Source organism: Triplophysa rosa, linkage group LG2 (assembly GCF_024868665.1).
Source record: "Triplophysa rosa linkage group LG2, Trosa_1v2, whole genome shotgun sequence".
Lineage (NCBI taxonomy): Eukaryota > Metazoa > Chordata > Actinopteri > Cypriniformes > Nemacheilidae > Triplophysa > Triplophysa rosa.
This window is the reverse complement of record NC_079891.1, coordinates 2,101,431-2,121,018: the sequence shown is the minus strand read 5'-3', so window position 1 is coordinate 2,121,018 and position 19,588 is coordinate 2,101,431. Positions and strand designations below refer to the sequence as shown.

The 19,588-nt window shown below is 39.1% G+C and overlaps 1 protein-coding gene, 1 long non-coding RNA gene and 1 other non-coding gene across 3 annotated transcripts; all 3 read left to right on the top strand.

The window, feature by feature from the left end:
• The first annotated feature begins 6,096 nt into the window (after positions 1 to 6,096).
• LOC130546010 (uncharacterized) lies at positions 6,097 to 12,912 on the top strand. The gene is made up of 3 exons (XR_008961739.1): positions 6,097 to 6,453; positions 6,543 to 6,661; positions 12,319 to 12,912. It is a non-coding gene; the product is annotated as an uncharacterized LOC130546010 (long non-coding RNA).
• Positions 7,937 to 8,043, top strand: LOC130551437 (U6 spliceosomal RNA). The gene has a single exon (XR_008962603.1). It is a non-coding gene; the product is annotated as a U6 spliceosomal RNA (small nuclear RNA).
• A 1,158-nt stretch (positions 12,913 to 14,070) lies between the features above and the next one.
• Positions 14,071 to 19,034, top strand: LOC130570703 (uncharacterized). Its single transcript, XM_057361100.1, has 7 exons — positions 14,071 to 14,546; positions 14,769 to 14,922; positions 15,019 to 15,620; positions 16,933 to 17,070; positions 17,271 to 17,375; positions 17,479 to 17,551; positions 17,657 to 19,034. The coding sequence occupies exons 1-7, from the start codon at positions 14,436 to 14,438 to the stop codon at positions 17,746 to 17,748; spliced, it is 1,275 nt and encodes a 424-aa protein (XP_057217083.1). The 5' UTR covers positions 14,071 to 14,435; the 3' UTR covers positions 17,749 to 19,034.
• The last annotated feature ends 554 nt before the right edge of the window (positions 19,035 to 19,588 follow it).

The following is a 19,588-nucleotide window of genomic DNA, read 5'->3' as shown; positions in this document are numbered from 1 at the left end:
CAGGTGTAACATCTGCCTTACTTGTTAAGGTTTTGCAGTGCAGGCGCAAGACGGACAGTTTACTGCCATCCGTTTTTTTTTATCACGCAGACGTGCAGTGAATCTGGTGTTGAGAAAGGCTGCACTGGGTCTGCAAAAGCATCACAGTAACCAGGCAAAGTTGACAGAATTGCAGCTTTTGAAGAAACTTTCTGGAGTTGTGCAAGATGATTCCCATCGATCCTGTGTAGCAACACTGAACTTAGATGTGTAAACTGAAGTCTTCAAAGGAGGCAAGTGTAACCGGTCCTACTCGCCCCACTCTGCGCGGGCCTCGAATCGGCGTCGGTCCGGATGGGAGACGGGCGCTCTAACGAGGAGGCTAAAGACTGCAGTCTCTAGCGTCTGTCGCTAGAGCGTCTCTGTTGGTCAGGGAGTGAGGTTTTAACTTGCACAGCACTCTCTCGCTGGCCTCCAGGGGCTCATGAGATCTTTACAAACTGAAGTCTAAGCCTCATTCCTGACTCTATCACCGTATCCGCTTCCCACTCCCGGGGGGAATCCTGGCTCTGGTTGTTTTCATCTTCATAAATTGAAATAAAATAAATAAATTAAATTAAAATAAAAGGCAATGACCGTCAATTGCAAAACACATATTGATATAGCAATAGTTACCATTTCAAACACAATTTCATTGTTTCATCGTTACTTTAGCCAGGGTCAATCCTGATGAGTCCCTCTCTGCCTCGTCATAAGAGACCCCGAAAATCTTTTGACTACACAAAGACATCATTTATTATTCATCTTAGCATCAATAAAATAAAAAGACAGCTGACCTCACAGTTTCCGGCGTTTAATTTGTAAAGCAGCGTCGGCATGTGGGCCTGCGGAAGGGTTCCATCCTTTTCTCTTCACTGATTCACAGACACAAAGAAACATAGATATGGGCTTGCACAGAAATTCTTAAACAGTTATTCCAGTAATAAACCATACCTTTCCTCTTCAGACACCTGACCCAGAACCTGGCTAAAGACCTGATGGTATCTTTACAAGCATCATTCAGGAACGGCTATTTACAGACATGGGTAAAACAAACTAAAAGCTTTTTCATAATAGTAAAGAGCGTAGTAAAGCTAAACTAAACTTCCAGGATACTTTGGAATTTCCCAGTTCTTGGTCCTTGGTTGTAAAAATATGGGTTTTCCACCTACAAAGGAAAACAATACGTATTAGTTTCGGCAAAATAGCATAAATGAGTGGTTCCCAATTTTTAAGAATTCATTCCAACACCCTCTCTCGATTTTTTTAAAACAACAATTACATTGCATAAACGTAAAAATGTTCATGCGTATGAGTAAACACACTTTTTCTAAATAATATAGCCTAACAAACATTGTCTTGCACACTGCACTGTGGAATCTGCTGGTCTAAATGACTGAAGAAAGAATAATGCATACGTAGACACATTGTATTTATTTATCATAAGTACAAATAAATGAACTTTGCATATGTACATAAGAGCTCAGACACATCTCAGCCTGCACACGGGCATGATGAGGATGTAGACAAAATTACAGCAAAGGGACCTTCCTCTGGCACCTTTTCAAAAATATCAAAAATTTCGCTGTCTCCAAAGTAAGTTTCTTCTGACATTTTTACCGATCGCATCGCACCCGGGGCAGATCCTAGCGGCACTGACGCCACTCGCACAACACGCTGCAGGTGGCCCCGCTCACAAGCCAATCGGAGTGCACGCTTAGTGGAACTTTCGCAAAGGACCAATGGCAAGCTACTCGTTATGACCTTATCGGTAAGCTCGCTAAGCGGAACAGAACTCCGACCAATGGCGAGCCAGGCGACAGGCCAATCAGGATACAGGAAAAGTGGAACGTTGGAACAGGCTCGCACGAGGCGCAATTCTTTATAATGGATACGTTTAACTGGAAATTAAAGCAAGGTTGAGTAGGCAGTCCTGTCCAGAAACGTTTTTTGTCATTCTGGTTGGAAATCTCTTAAATGAGTCTATATGACGCGATTTCGTGTTTTCCTGTATTTGGCATGTTGCAGTTGTTCATGCATATATTAGACACGTAAATGGCAAAAATTAAAGTCTCAAACCAAAAGAGATGTTTTATTTAAAAGCGGACTTGAACCTGCCTAAAACGCCTCGTTTAAACACGCCCCCACATTTCTACATCAGTTTGTGAGAAATCCTTGGTGTTTCGAGTCAGATCCGTGGGCGTGGCTTGTTGGTTTTGACTAAATCCTTGGTGTTTCAAGTCTTACGAAACCTTTACCCTAACCCACACCCAAACCCTAGTCTAACCATCTAAACTACCTATGATTGTTAAAATCGCAAAAAAAACACTGTTGCGTGATGACGTCAGACTCGAAACACCAAGGATTTAGAACACCGCCCAAAACGTACACGCAGAGAAAGAAGGCGTGTCTATTGCCGCTGATTCTAAAAAGTGCAAGTGGGGCGAATCTAACTTTGTAAGGACCGTCTGCCGCTTCTCACTCACACCTGTAAGTACGTTTTCATTATTAAAGAATTCGCAACTGACTATTCAAACGTAAACTTTTTGTCGGTCCGATCACAAATGCAGAAATGGTTTTATAATTAAGAGGCTGAATCCATCGGGCGCTGGATTCCTCGTATCCTCTGGCTGTTCTCCCCTGCAGCGTGATGCTACGCGAAAAAAGTCAATATAAGTCACTATATTCAGTAACTATGTCCCCGTTGGATGCAACAAATGCGTCGTTATAATGTTTCAGATCAGAAGAGCTTTATTGCCAAGTCTGCTTGCACACACAAGGAATTTTCTTTGGTGTTGGTAGCTTCTACAGACATTCAACACAATGACAATACAAATATAATAAGATCTATAGTTTCATTGACTTTGTCGCGTTGCGTCGAGAGACAGCGTCAAAGGCTGCTCAAGAAGTTAGCTATAGTTAGCTAATTGTTAAACTACTAGTTTTTAAAAATAAAACCTGACCGATCTGTTACGCTCTGCTGGCAAAGTTCATTAATTCGCTTGGTCAAATGCATTTTCTGGATCATATTCGGGCTTGACATTATCAGCTATTAATATGCTTTGAAGGCTGGTTTTCCGAATATGGTAAGGGGCGTTACATTTCCGCCACATGTATGAGGTATTCGGCCAATCACAACGCACTGGGTAGCTGGCCAATCAGAGCACACAGCGCTTTTCACAACGATGAGCTTTGTAAAAAATCGCGGCGTTTCAGAAAGGCGGGGCACAGAGGAGCAACAGTAATGCACGGTATGTGAAAACGAATGTGTTTTTTAACCGTAAACCGAGTAAACACACTGTATTACACCAAATACATACAGTAATGTTCGTTTTAGCCATCCAATATGACCCCTTCAACATCCAGGATACATTCAACATTTAGGATAGTTTAAAATAGCTTTATGTCTGTTATACCAGCCATTTAACACGCTCTGTAAGGTTAAAGGGGTCATATGGTGCGAATACGTGTTTTTCTGTGTCTTTGGTGTGTTATAAGTTGCCAATGCATGTATTAGACACGTAAAATTGCAGAAATGAAAGTGTGGGAACAAAAGATGCATTCTATGTAAAAGCGAATGCTCACCCAGACCTGCCTGAAACGCCTCGTGTAGCCACACCCCCACAAATCTACGTCAGTTGGTGGTCTGATTGGACTAAGACCGCCCAAATGTATACGCAAGTAAGGTGGGCGTACCTGTCAGTACAATTGAAGAGGAACCTGATGTTCCAAATATGGTAAGAGGCGTTACATTTCCATCACACGCTTGCAGTATTCCACCAATCACTACGCACTGGTTAACTGACCAATCATAGCACAACTCGCTTTTCAGAGAGATGAGCTTTGTAAAAAATCTGCGTGTTTCAGAGAGGCGGGGAAAAGAGGAGATACAAACATGCACGGTATGTGGAAAATACAGCGTTTTTGAACCTTAAATCATGTATACACATTGCATTACATCTAAAACAAACCATAATATTTGTTTCAGCCGTGTCATATGACCCCTTTAATGAATATATGACAGCAGTTTTTACTTCCTCCACGCAATAATTTGACGTAAACCTTCTGCGCTGTGATTGGCTGGTCACACATGAGATCACTTGGCGATAATACAGTACCTCAGAGATGACACCACATTTGTTACTTTTGAAGGCGAAATACAATCGGCAGAAGTAAAAAGCTAACACGATGCTATAAACAGACAATACATAAGGTCGCTCGATATCAAGTAGCATTTGGGATAGCTCGGGACAGGTCTGGATCACGTTGCTGACATGCTTATACTTAACGAGCTTCTGATTTGGGCACAGATTTGGTCGCGATCCAAGGGTTTTGTCGCAGACCTTGGAAAACTGTCCACGACAGCAAAATCCAGCCCAAAATCACGTAGAGTGAGCTTGCCGTAGGCTTATTTTATGATTTAAGGTCTGTGTGCTGTCATGTGTTGAACCCAATAGCATAGCCACGAGGGGGCCTAAGGGGAACTAGACCCCCTCATTTACATGTACGGCCCCCTCAGATTTTTGATTGCTTTTGATTGCTTACACTGCATATGACTTCTTGTAGTGTACCTGCACCGGACCATATTCGTTGTCACGACGTACCAAATAACGTTCCAGCGATGTAACTTTGTGATGCCCTTATTCATCGTGACGATGTAACATTGGACGTTGCTGGGACGTGGTGATTATCTCCTGAAGACATACCTGGAATGTACCATATTCGTCACAGTGATGAACCAAATAACGTTTCTGGGACGTGATGAGCACGTCCTAATGACCAAACAGTCACGTTATTAAAATCGTTTTTTATTAATTTAAACAATTATCATCCCTCACATGGAGGATTTAAATAATTTTGTGATTTAATCTGTGCGTTTAAGATTCAGTTTAATGCATAATTGGAGTAATTCTCTATTCAAATATGTATAAAGGTACAAATCTGTAAGATGTCTGCTAAAGATAAGGAGATCTGTAAAACATCCGCTGTGTAAAAACATCTGCTAAACATCTTAGAAAGAGCTGTTGTACATCCATTCTAAATCAAACACATATTACAGACATCTTCTAGATGACATCTGACCTCAGACTTCTCAGAGATGTAGGGCAGATGAGCAAACAGATGTACATGTGCTATCAGGGTCACGTCGCTACAACGTGCCCCATGGGATTAATTCACGACGTTATTTGAGGACGTGGCTAGGACGTTTCTGGAACTTTATCAAAAATTCTAAGCAATGGAACGTTGCCAAGACGTCCTCACAACGTGGTCACAAAGTAATGACACGTGACCAAATGAAGACGAACTGGTGACGTCGTCAGAACGTACTGTGTTTGCTGGGTTATGTAAAAGGTAAGCCACTGGTTTGACTGGTAGCCGCCGAGCTGCTGCGGTTCCATCCTGGTCCTCACGACCCCCCGCTCTGCATATTTGTTCAAATCTCATGATTGCGGTTAAACAACCCTTCAAACTTCCGTAGTAAGTGTCGTCCGTGTGTGAACGCTGCAGGGCGGGGGGTCGCGAGGACCAAGAACCGCTTGGTTGCTGAAACGGTGAACTGTGCTGTATAATACAGGTGTATCGTTTTAGAAATAGATAGAAACCTAATGAAATGACTGTATACATATTACAGACAGGCCCCCTCAAAAAGAACGTCTCACTTTTAGGTTTTTATCTTTTTAAAAGACCATTCTGGTTACAGAAAGTTAAGCAGCGAGTTGAAATTGTTTTTGTAATAATGAACTTGATGCCATAAATGCTGTTGACTTGTTTGCAACCCAGAACTTTTCTTTTAAAGAAATTTAAATATGTGTTATTTTCATTTTTTAATTTCTTATCATATATTTGGTGTATATTATGCACATTTTCAGAGCTCTTGTAAACCTTAAAAAATGACTTTTGTGTATGTGCCAGGTACACTTGGCCAGTAAACTTGGCTTTTTATCTTTTTTTTTAAAGCAGCTTTGCATGTTATAATAGTTTTGTTAGCCTGTTTAAAGTGTTCAACATCATATATGGTCTTATGGCGCACCCTGGCGGCTAAACTGAAAGCTGCCCATTATGGACCTAAAACGCGTTTGTTTCAGCATACAGCATCGTTTCATTTTCATTTGTTTTATTTTAGGTGCCACACAATACAGAGCCTGCGGTTCATGTGAGGGGTCAGGAGCCCAGCAAATGCCATTTTGCTCTCCACAAAGTTTTCTCTGATTTTGTTTATAAAAATGAAAAAAATTCCTATATTATTCTGGCTTGGTGTACATGCAAATGTTGTTTCAGACTCTTATTTTCTGTCAATTCTACCATTGTGACATCCTCCCAAGATCACAATGCACTTCTTCCATTATGGTTAATGTTGTTTTTAATCAGAAAATGGGTGAAAGGGTGTCCTATTAGCGAGTGTTGATGTTTTATTTTGCACATCGTTTGAACTGGGTAAGCTACAGAAGCTCAAGCACTATGTGAGTTGTTGATACGTGTTAGTTTATCAATGGTTTAATGTTTCTTTTTCTCTGTCCACACAGCTAATTTTGGGCTGATGGGAGAACAACAGGAGGAGTTGCAATCAGAGGAGTCAGTCGTACAAACGCTCCGCGAGAGTCTATAATGTGCCATCAGTGCGCCAGCTCCTGTTGTTCATCAGGTAAAATAAACAAACATGTCACCACTAATGTCATTTGAATCCTGTAAAAGAAGTGTAAGCTTTATTAAATTGTTCTGGTTGAGACTTATTTAGATCTGATGGTTTTAAGGATTGTTTGATAACTTGACGCTAAAAAGCATTAAACGCAAAAAGAAAATTTGATTGGGATACCAGTAAACGTGCAGAAAGTATAATGTGCATAAAAACAGCCTCTTTATAGCCTGGTGTGGGGAAAGGCATTACTTATGTTAGAGAGCCTCTAGTGGTAGGCAGAGGCATTACAGCTTACGTCATTACATCATTACAGCTTGCAGGCATTACATCAGTCTTATTAAAATAACCATGTTAAAAATAGCCTTTATAAAAAATGTTATTAGGCTTTGCACCGCTTCTTTAAATATTTAACAAGTTTATCCAAAGTTAATCTTTACTCTTTTGTGTGTTAGCGCTTGTGATATGTGTAATGAAAATCACACATTTTTTAAACCGTAACGTGTTCAGACTATGCGGTAAATTGTGTCTTGAAACATTTAGATGATGAACATTTTCTTTATTTTAGTTTAGTTTAAAGAAAAGAAAAAGTTGTGCTTCAGAGCATCTCGTGGTAGAAAGAGGCATTACATCTAATCTTGCTATCGGCCATAATAATAAAAAATGTAGAATAGCAAAATAAATAGATCATACATAACGACACGTGTCAAAGCTTGCCCTCCTCCTCAGAATGTCACACAGTTTTTATGTACGTTTGGAAATCATCTTTTGCCTCGTCTTTGTTCTGGTTTGTTCTGAACTGACTAAACACTTGTTTTTCTTTTTTATGAGCTGGAAGACGGAGACATAACAAAAGTCTAGACTGCTTTCGTTTTACCACCCCCACCGTTTCAGACTTTGAGCGCCTGGCCTCGTGGAATGTTCTCGAATGATCGGGGTGGGGTGGGGGTGGTGGGGTTGGTAGACGTCTGTTCCGGGGGAGGGTATGAGTCACAAAGCCTCGGGACGTCACCACCGAGAGCCAATCCTGTCTGTTTGAGGACCTTCGGATTTGCATGTTTGCCTGTTCCTGTGCAGACAGATGTAGTTTACACTAAATATCTTGTTTTTAAAGGTTTAATGATTAATGTGAGGCTTGGATTTGTAATGGAATAGCAAATGTAACAGGTTTGTATCAGGAATGTGCCAGCCAAAGACCAGTGCATATGGTTTTCCACTTGCCATCTATTAGAAGGCTTGCGGGAGGACCCTGGTATAAATATCCAGCGTCCCGGTTGCTTGTTTGTGCTTGCTTCGGCAGCACATATACTAAAATTGGAACGATACAGAGAAGATTAGCATGGCCCCTGCGCAAGGATGACACGCAAATTCGTGAAGCGTTCCTCATTTTTGTCCTTTATTTATAGTTTAATTCATCATTTTAATCAAATTCTTTATAATGAATGAGTTTAACTGAAAATTAAATCAGCTGTGCACATTTCTAAGGCTTCGGTAGGGCTCCGTAGGCTTATTCCATGATTTAAGGTCTGTGTGTTGTCACATGTTGAACAATAACCTAAAATTCTCACCTTTTAGGATTTTATCTCTTTAAAAGAACATTCAGGTTGAATTCATGAATACAAGTTAACCAGAGAGTTGAAATTGTTTTAGTAATAATTAACTTCATGCCATAAAAGCGCTTGACTTGCTTGGAACCCAGAATATTTCTTTAAAGAGATTTAAATGCACTTACATTTTTTGCACAGTCCTGTGGATTTGTATTACTTATTTTTATGTATCTTGTACATATGCAAATTCTCAGAGCTCTTGTAAACCTTAAATATTTATGTGTGTATGTGCAAAGTACACTTGACCAGTAAACTTGTCCTTTCCACTTTTTAAAAACTAAAATTAAAGCAAATTTGCATTTTATAACTAGATAGTAAAGTTCGAGTACAAACTTTATGTTGGCTTGACAAAGCCTGTCTTGAAGAGTTTGAAATAGTTTGAATGGTTTTATCGTTAAACTTTTTCTAACATGATGGAAAGAATAATGTGACCCCAGTGTGTTAAAACCAGGCTTAGTATGTTGTTAGCATGGTTAGCATGTTACTAGCATGATTAAAACGACACATGGGCGTGGCTTGGCATCTGCAATTGATAATACTCTAACCTATGAGTGAAACGAACCAAGTCCCGTGTCTCTACGATGTTCTGATGCAGATATATAGGTTTGCTAAACGGTTGCTAGGCTAACCTGTTTGGTTGCTATGGGCGTGGCTTGGTATATGCCATTGATGATGCTCTAAGCTTTGAGTGAAACGAACCAACTCCCGTGTCTCTACGATGTTCTTATGCAGAGATATAGGTTTTGCTAAAGGGTTGCTAGTCTAACCTGTTTGGTTGCTATGGGCGTGGCTTAGCATCTGCCAATTGATAATGCTCCAAGCCACAAGTAAAACGAACCAACCCCCGTGTCTCTACGATGTCCTGATGCAGAGATATAGGTTTTGCTAAACGGTTGCTAGGCTAACCTGTTTGGTTGCTGTGGGCGTGGCTTAGCGTCTGCCATTTGATGATACTCTGAGCTATGAGTGAAACGAACCAACCCCCGTGTCTCTACGATGTCCTGATGCAGAGATATAGGTTTTGCTAAACGGTTGCTAGGCTAACCTGTTTGGTTGCTGTGGGCGTGGCTTAGCATCTGCCATTTGATGATATCTAAGCTATGAGTGAAACGAACCAACCCCCGTGTCTCTACGATGTTCTGATGCAGAGATATAGGTTTTGCTAAACGGTTGCTAGGCTAACCTGTTTGGTTGCTTGGGCGTGGCTTAGTAGAAACCAATTGATGATGCTTCAAGTCCCAAGTGAAACAAACCAACCCCCAACCGTTTTCAATTTGTAGCAAAAACAATGAGGTGTCACGCAAATCGCAAGTCCAGTACGGTGTACCACAGGGCTCAGTCTTAGGGCCTCTGCTCTTCGCATTATACATGCTACCTCTAGGAGATATAATAAAGCGACACGGAGTTAGCTTTCACTGTTATGCTGATGATACTCAACTTTATATTTCCTCGAAGCCTCATGAAACACAGCAGTTCCATCGAATAATGGAATGCATAGTCGATATAAAAAACTGGATGAGTAACAACTTTTTATTACTGAACTCGGACAAAACGGAAGTGTTACTTATTGGACCGAAAACTGCTATAAGTAACAACCAAGAATACTGTTTAACTATTGACGGATGTTCCATAAAACCCTCGTCGTCAGCAAAGAATCTTGGCGTTCTATTCGATAGTAATCTGTCATTTGAGAGCCACGTCGCCAACACCTGTAAAATTGCGTTTTTCCATCTTAAGAATATATCTAAACTACGTCATATGCTGTCAATCTCAGATGCAGAGAAGTTAATTCATGCATTCATGACATCAAGACTAGATTACTGTAATGCACTGTTAGGTGGTTGCCCTGCAGGCTTATTACAAAAACTCCAATTGGTCCAAAACGCGGCAGCTCGAGTTCTTACACGTACAAAAAAGTATGAACATATTAGCCCGGTTCTGTCAACCTTGCACTGGTTACCTATAAAGCATCGCGTTAACTTTAAAATCTTGCTTATTACCTATAAAGCCTTACATGGTTTAGCTCCTCAGTACTTGAATGAACTCCTTTTGTATTACAGTCCTTCACGTGCATTACGCTCTCAGGCGTCCTGTCAGTTGGTAATACCTAGAATTTCAAAATCAAGTGCAGGTGGTAGATCCTTTTCCTATCTAGCGCCTAAACTTTGGAATAGTCTTCCCTGCACTGTCCGGGAGGCAGACACACTCTGTCAGTTTAAATCTAGACTAAAGACGCATCTTTTTAATCTTGCATACACTACTCTTCCATAATATAAATCTTCAGAGGGTTTAGGCTGCATTAGTTAGATCAACCGGAACCAAAAACACAACTGATGTACTTGTTGCATCAAAGAGTACAGAACAGTACTCTACTCTCAGCCAGTCTTGTCTCATTGTTCCAAGGTTACCACAGCGAGCAGGATGCAGTTCATGGCCTGACCTGATGGTAGAGCGGAGAATGGGAAGTGGGGACCTGACAAGAGCTGAGATGATAGAGCTGGATAAAGAAGGACGCGGTCTCTTGACATGTCTTCACCACAAAATTTCAAATGCTATTAGATTATTAATGATAATCTTAAACTATAATTTATTTATTATTAAGTTTATTTATTTTTATTTAGCCTTGTTGTGCAAGTTCTCTGGAGCTTGTGCAGAGGCAGCAGCTTTTGCCAGAGGGGAACTGGAATCCCCTGGTTGGGCCTGGGTTCTCCTGAGGTTTTTTTTCTCGATTAGAGTTTTGGGTTCCTCGCCACCGTTTGCATACTGTTTTTGCACTATCTGCCTGACCGGGGGGGCTGCTTTAGAATCTTAAAGTTTTACTTAATTAATATTGCATATAGGAATTTATTATCTGTTATATTTGACCTGTGCTTCTCTCTCCTTTATCCTAAATGTGTGCTCTCACTGAGCGTGTGTGTGTGTGTGCGTACTTGTCTGTGTACGTACGTGTGTGTGTGTGTGTGTTGTCGTATGTGGCGTGCATGTGTGTGTTGGTGCGTGTGCGTGTTGTGTGTGCGTGCGTGCGCATCCGTGTGTGTGTGTGTCTCTGTGTCTGTGTGTGTTGGTGCGTGTGCGTGTTCTGTGTGTGGAGTGTTTTGTGTGTGGGTATGTCTGTCTTCTGTGTTTTCAACCTTTTCTTGTTTTTGCAGGTACAACTTTGATTGTTTTGCTTGTAGTCAATGTGTCTCATGTACAGCTGCTTTGTAACAATGAAAATTGTAAAAGCGCTATATAAATAAAGTTGAGTTGAGTTGAGTTGAGTTATAGGTCTTGTTAAATGGTTGCTAAGTTTACATGTTTTGTTGCTATGGGCGTGGCTTAGTAACATAATGAAGTTTCAGGGATACTGATTGGTTGCCTGAGCCAAATGAGCCCACCCCCTTGTCTCTACACACTGTGTTGCAAAGATACCCATCTGGACTTTTTATAATAGGAGTCTATGGGAGCGGTTGCTATGGGCGTGGTTTCGTAGCTTAAGGAAGTTCCTGGGATACTGATTGGTTGCCTGAGTAAAATGAGCCCACCCCCTTGTCTCTAAGTGGTTGTACTGCGAAGTTATTCAACATAGAACGTTATGACGCCTTATATGGGCATGTTTCCTGGCTCTGTCAAGCCAACATAATAATTCTGTAGGACTGTTTAACGGGTTCAACATAATGTGTGATCCTCTGGCGCCCCCTGGTGCCTAAACTGAAAGTTGTCCATTAAGGTCTTGAACGCTCTCGATGTCCGTTTCGGCATATTTATTGTACAAAAGGACTTTTGCCGTATAGTGGTTTAAAGTATTTTTATTTTGAAATTATTTATTTTGACAAATTAAATCAGGAGAACCTGTTTGGAGCTGCTTAAACTGTTTAAAAACCTCAAGTAAAATAACTGCGTAAAGACTACCACGGTCGGCAGATGGCGCTATACAACATTAGATTACTGACCTGTGATTAAAACGATGTGTCAGATTTCTGTTTATAATGGCAATGTCATAACAATTAAAAACATTTAAATAGAGAAATATCTTTGTAGACCTGTAAGTATAATATATGTGGTCTTTTTTTATGTTAGGTGGCAATAAAATACAGAGCCTGAGGTTCACGAGACTACGTCGCCCCTTACAGCATCAGAGGCGTCTCCAAAAGAACCGCTTGGAATAATTTACAAAACATCTTCAAGCTGACTGTACTTCCGTCTTTAAATGAGTTCAAGACACTTTTAACAAATTATGTGTTTTGTTCTTTGATAATTTGTTGTTGTGAATCATGATTGTGTAAGGTGTTTTGTTGTAAATTTGTATATTTGTTATATGTAGCTGCCGTCCTGGCCAGGTCACTCTTGTAAAAGAGATTTTAATCTCAATGAGTTTTTTTACCTGGTTAAATAAAGAATGAATGAATGAGAAACAACTGCTGGGTATTATCAAATAACTTATATTTTGCTCTAAGGAGGAGTTATCAGCTAAGAAGTGAGGAGCTTCCCGAGGCAAGCCAGTTATATGCCACATCAATGATCAACTAATCTTCTGGACCAGTATTTGGCTTTAAAATAACAAACACTTTCAAACTCCACACATTGTTTCATGCAAATCTTCGCTATTTTATTGTGTGCATGCACTTCAAGAGTCATGTTTCCAATACAATTTCTGTGTGCAATAAATATTGTTCTGGCTAAATGTACAGTACATGCCGTTTCAGACTCTATTTATAATAATCTTTACGATGGTTTGTGGTTGTAACATGTAGTGTAGTCGTTCTCTTGAACCTTTGAGTCGTTGTTCTGATTAATCTCAAAGAATAACATATATCCACACCGAGTGTAAAGCAATATTGTTTATTGTTCCATTTGCCGCGGGAGGCCAAAGAGTGTGTTATGTTTAGTACTAAAAGCTTTTAATTAGCTTGCAAGAAGGTCTTGGGAATCTGTGATATCTGCCACGATGTTTTATAGAAACACAATTTTGTATGTAATACTGTGTCCAGCACTGCAGAACGTGAGGGGTGGGTGCTGAAACAATTCACACCGCATCAGCCAATCAGAGGACAACACATTGTTCCACATTGAAACAAGTTTCAAACTGCTATCGTTTCATTGGCTGTTTGATGAAATGTTTCACGATTCATAAGGCTATCGCAGCTTTGCATTTTATAATAGTTCTGTAAGCCTATTTAACATAATGTGTGATCGAACATCGCTTTGAGGCAGTTTAATTTAACGCAGTATTGTTTAGACTCGAATGTAGGCCTAACATCTGCCGCATGAAGTCAAACAGTGTGCTCTGTTAAGATGACAGTAATATCCAAAAATGAGCTTGGATGCAGCAATGCCAGGGCACTCGACTATTTGCGGCCAGGTAGTATGGATCTGAGTTGTTAATTAATGACAAATTATATAAATCACGGTTCCTGAAATATTTGGTGAGATTATTTCAGTATCGTATGTACTTGGTTTGCTTCTGTTTCTCCAGTATGACCATTTAATTGGTCTTTACTGTACCGCTCCGTATACTTTCAGGTCACTGCTCAATGCAGCGATACCTCCAAAATGGCGCCTCGGTGACGTCACATACAATAAACTCACGTGTCTGACAGAGACCTATACACACCTGGGGTGTGCCCGAAATCGCCCATTATACCCTCATTCACTATTCCCTACATTAGTTCACTAATATAATCCACTTTAAGGAGTAAATTCGGACACTCGGTGCACTGGAAAGGGTGCGGGCGCCATCTTCTGCCGAGACGCGGGATTTCATTCAGCGCGAGCATCACGATAGATGGCTAGCCGTGAGTGGGGGTGTACATCAAGTGTACACTCGTTATTATGATGCATTATGGGATTGAATGAGCGCACTCAATAATGTCCACTATGAATTCGGACACCACTAAAAATGGATGTCCCCTCAAATAGTGCAATTATATTATTAATGTGGTATAGGGGGCTATTTCGGACACAGTCCTGTTGTCTCATTATCCCAATACCCTGATATACCGTGGGTATTCCATACCAGAGTGCCACGGACAAATATATAACTACAACAAAAATGACTTCTACATTGAGGCCAGAAACATTAAGGTTGTTATAGGGAGGTGTAGGTAGATGTCTCTTTTCTTTTCTTTTGAGATATTACTAGCATCTCCCTTGAAATCGTCGCCTCATACACCACCCTAGTCACTAGGTGGCGGAATATGCACTTTAAGCTGGTTTGGCAACCGCCGAAGAAGAATAGAAGAAGAAGAAGAAGAGTAGCGGTATTGCGTTACAACACTGGCAAAATGGTTCAACCGGGAGATAAGAAAGTAAGTTATAAAAGTAAATAAACTAATTTATTGCTGTTCCTGTTTATACAATAATTATGATTAGATTTATCGGGTCTTTTCTGTCATTGGTTTTTGAAATGTATGTTCGTTTGCTTATGTTTGTAAGATACATAAAACCACGCACAATTTTATATAAATGGAAGCTATGCGTTTACCTTCTTGGTGGGGACAAGTGATTTCAAATATTTTATTTACTTCTAGCTTCATGTAACCACTTGGATGGAGGGAAGTTTGCCTGGACCCATTGCACTTGGTGAAAATAAATACAAATGCAGGTTCTGTAAAAGGACTGGAGGGTACCCTGCTCTGGTTGCACATGTACAGACCCACGAGAAAACTGTTGTTAAGCATAAAGGTATGTGTTAAAGTAACGGTGTGAAATGTTGTCATGTAAAACAAAATGCTTTCCTTAATTAGGAGAGACATGACATGTGATATGTTTTTCTTACAGGATATAAAATGTATAAATGTCACCTGAAGTGTAGAGAAAATGGACACTATCACTGCTGCTATTGTTGTCGCATTTTATCTCGAAAAGACATACTTATTACCCATCTGCAGAAGTGTGCATCAGCTCCCGTCTACATTCCATCTACACGGCTGTCCAGAGTATGTTCAGGAACCCGCGCTGTAAAACCAGCTGACTTTCCATCATCCCACAGCATCTCAGCGGCATCAACCAAGTGTGATCCTATTCCTGTAACATCTTCTACAAGTGATCCTAAACTTTTAACCAAACCAGGTCTGCCTCCAGCTTCGACCCCTCCAGTCCAAAGCACCTCTGAATATGCCGGCACTCCTTCAACACCAAGCCCCTCCAGAACCCTGAAGACTGATGTATTACATCCCACCGTTTTAATGTCCTCAGATATTCAAAATGTTGTGTCTGCCAAGCCAAATGAAACCTCCACTAGTAGCAAAATATTGAAGAAGCCCAAGCGAACAACATGCACCTTTTGCAACAAGGTTTTAAACAAGAAAAACCTTAAAATCCACATTCAAAGACGTCATTCATTGTCTACAGAAGAAAACAATATAAATCACCAGCTTACGGTAATGTGCATTGACTGTTAAAATTGAAATTTTCCTACGCATGTTCTGGCTGTAGCCTATATGTTAAAAAATGTACATGAAGTGTACAATATCTATAAAGAGGCCTGTGAAATGGAAAAGTGCAGACACTATAAAGACAGATGATGGATGCACTGGAAGCCCAAGAATACACTCCTTTTAGAAAACTCTTTTCTGGGGAAGGTTGGGAAGGATGATCAGTGACAACAAAAAGAAAAACAAGTAGTCCTACAGGATTCAGACAGATGCAGTTAGAATGTCCCAGCCACAGTTACAATAATCCTTTAGAAATGCAGTTTATTTAATAAAAACAAATAAGTAAACATATATGTACTTAGAGTTTTGCCTTGTAATGTACTTATGACTGCTAAACACCCCCAGTTTTTCCTAACCTAGGTTCACATTTTTTTGGTCATTTATTAGAGGAAAAACGAATTGTAAGGTATGCAGTATACATTTTTTTTAATTGCAAATAAATGAATATATATGAAGTGTTTGGTTCCAAAATGAAATAACTTTTTTTTATTGTGCATTACAATTAATATCAATCAAACAGCAGTTAGTTTGTTTTGATTTAAGCCATAATAACTAAAAAAATAAAGCAAACTAACACAATAAAACATGATTTATGAGTTATCTCATTTTGGATCCAAAGTCTTCATATGTATTTGTGTGTGTGTAGAAATGCAGATCTAGTGCAAATGACGTATGGAAATATAGGATCAAACTTAAGCCAACATTGTGATAATGCTTTTGTCATGAACAAAATGTATGTATGGAGTTGTTTTTGTATTTATGTTTCTTTACTCATTTATTGATTTTCCTTAGTTTATTAATTATTTATTAATACATGAGTAAATTGTCGTCGTCCAAAGCTGTGGACAACACGAGGCGTTCCCTTTACGACTTTTATTTTGAAAGTTAAGAACTCGAGGATCGGATGTAAACAAAGTATCACGAGGCGCGGTGTTTTTTTATGCTTCAGAAATACAAATACAACAAGGCATTGTGCGGAGTCTGTGAGTGTTTGTAAAATGTCGGCACTGATTATTATACAGACTCGACGGGTTTTTCCTCTTGGATTTCATTTACGGCGTGCAGTATGTGTGAAGGTGTTTATTTTCATGTTATACATGCTCTGTCACAGTGTAAAAGTGCGCTCCGTTTGCGCTTGCGCACAGGAATTGCGGAGAATACTTACTTTAGTTATAGAGTATATAACGCTTATTAACGCTTGTTTACAATTTAAACTTTGTTGCTGAGGTTAATGTATTTGTTTGCTTGTTTGTTGTAGAGCTTGTGCACATCAAAACGAGATGAGGTTTGCTTGGCAGAGGAGGCCAGCAAGAAATATGGAAAAACTGAACCCACTATATTTTCCAAAATAATTGATAAAACTATTCCTGCAGACATCATTTATGAAGACGACAAGGTAAGTTTCCCACAAACATACATAATGAAAATATGATATACATTCTTTAGTCATGGCAGTCAGGACTTTTATTTTAGAAAGATATACCCAGTTATACAGTTCATATGTCATACTGTAGCTCTGAAATGATCCCTTTTCTTCTCTTCAGTATTGAGAAGTGTGAATGTGTGTATATATCTATATATTTATTTTTGTTCTAGTGTCTAGCATTCGGAGATACAAGTCCACAGGCTCCTGTGCACTTTCTGGTTATTCCAAGAATTCATATTCCAGGAATTAGTGAGGCACACGAAGAGGATGCACCGGTTTGTCTCTCACTGAATATTTATTTTATTTGATTCATTTATATACTTTTGTCTCAGTAATTACAAAGGCTGATAGACATGTAATTGAATATTGTCCCTGTAGCTCCTCGGTCATCTCTTGATGGTGGCCAAAAACGTTGCAAAGAAAGAAGGACTAGGTGAAGGATACAGAGTTGGTGAGTTCATTCTATCAGCAGTATATTTGCTATAGGACATCACGACAACATGGTACAATTCATGTTTACTGACATTTTAATTGACAGTGTTATTTGAATTAACAGTGATTAATGATGGCAAAAATGGGGCACAGTCTGTGTACCACCTTCACATCCATGTCCTGGGAGGACGGCAAATGAGATGGCCACCAGGATAGATGACCCTTCTCTCAATAAAAAAAGTAATGCTATACATTTTTGGAGGAGTGGAATGAAACCGAATAACAAAATGGAAACAGAAGACTGTCAAGTTATGTTTAAAAATAAAAATGAATAGATGCTGTAAAAATGATTGTTTTCTAAATTAAAACTTATATTACTGAAGTTTGCGGTCTCGAGTTGATGTCAGTTTCAGTTTGCTTTTGGCTAACCTTTTGTTAGTTGGGTTTGGTTAATCGGTTTCTTTACTATCATCACCAGGTCATAAAAATGTCCCAGTCAGATGTGTACAGTGAGAGCATTACCGACTGGGTTTGTTTAGTTTGTAATACAGGAAGATAATAATCCTACTACTAGAATAGTGAAAGAAACAACACTGTATTTCATATTTTTCCAGCTATATCAACACTTGTGAGTACCTGTATACCAATAAAAGTTGATCAGTCGTGTTCAGCCAGAATTGTAAAATATGTGATATTCATTTTGTTTCATGTAGAGACATGTTATGGATTTATAATTGCTGAAGGATTGAAAAAGGTTCACAATGCCTTTGTCAATGATGATTTTTGTTATCTTATCACGTCTGATGCTTTATAATCATAACCTCTTTTCATCATGTTTGTTATGCTGTTAGTGTATCTGCTTTGTAGCTTTATGTCTCGTATTCTTTCACGAAAGAAAATCTGCCGATGAGCAAACATTCTGTTTGTGAAAGCATTTCAAATGCAACTAAATGCAAATGAAGGGAAATATTTATATGATATGCACAAATGTGTCTTTGTATCTTCTTTAATTCATGTTATTCCAAACCTGTATGACTTTCTTCCTTCTGTAAAAACACAAACGATGATATTTGAGAGAATGTTGGTGACCAAACAACATTGGACCCCATTGACTTCCACTGTATGGAAACAAAACCACTGACACATTTCTCAAAATACCTTCTATTGTGTTCCATTGAAGACAAGTCATATACAGGTTTTGAATGACGTGAGGGTGAATAAACAATGGCATAATTTTTATTTTCAGTAAATTATCACTTAAGCAATTTTAACTTTTTTATTTTATAAGAGACAGCAAGTCATCACTGTAGTAAAGTATAACAAGTTGAAATTAGTCAATTTTGGGCCAACTAAAAGTAACACTTTGGGGACAGAAATTGAGTGAACGTAAAATTTCTGTGGAACTAGTTACTAAATAATAATTAGTTGAAACAACTTGAAAATTTTTACAGTGAGTGTTTGCTTAGGTTTAGATGATAAAATAGTTTACAATCATCATGTCTATGGAAAGACCCCATCATGTATAAAAACAAACCTTATATACTTCTATACTGTTTGTGTATCAATTATTTAGTAGGTAAGTGTCTGCTAAATAAATGTAAACACAAATTTAGGCCATGTTTCACTCCAGAATCATATGAGCCAATAGAGTCAGATGGGTTTAAACCTCACTAATGAATATTACAGTTGCTGTCTGTTAATGTTATTATTTAGTTTTATTGGAAACATCTTCTGAAGGCCATTATTAAGAGAAAAATAAGTAAATAATAACAAAACAAGCATTAGTTCAGTATTGATAATGAAGTGTATGTAACTCGTTTTTGTCAATTCAGTATTATTCCCTGTACAGAAGAGTTCATTCGCAAAACCAGATCAATATTTTCTATTTGAAAATAGATCATGTTCAAAAATCATGTTTATTTTGTTGCGCATTCCATTTAATATCAATCAGATTGCAACTGGGTTGTTTTGATTAAGTAATAATAACTAAAAATGCTTTTTGGAGATGGATTTATCCCGTTTGAAATGCACCCTGAGTGAGGAAGAGCCTGGTGTG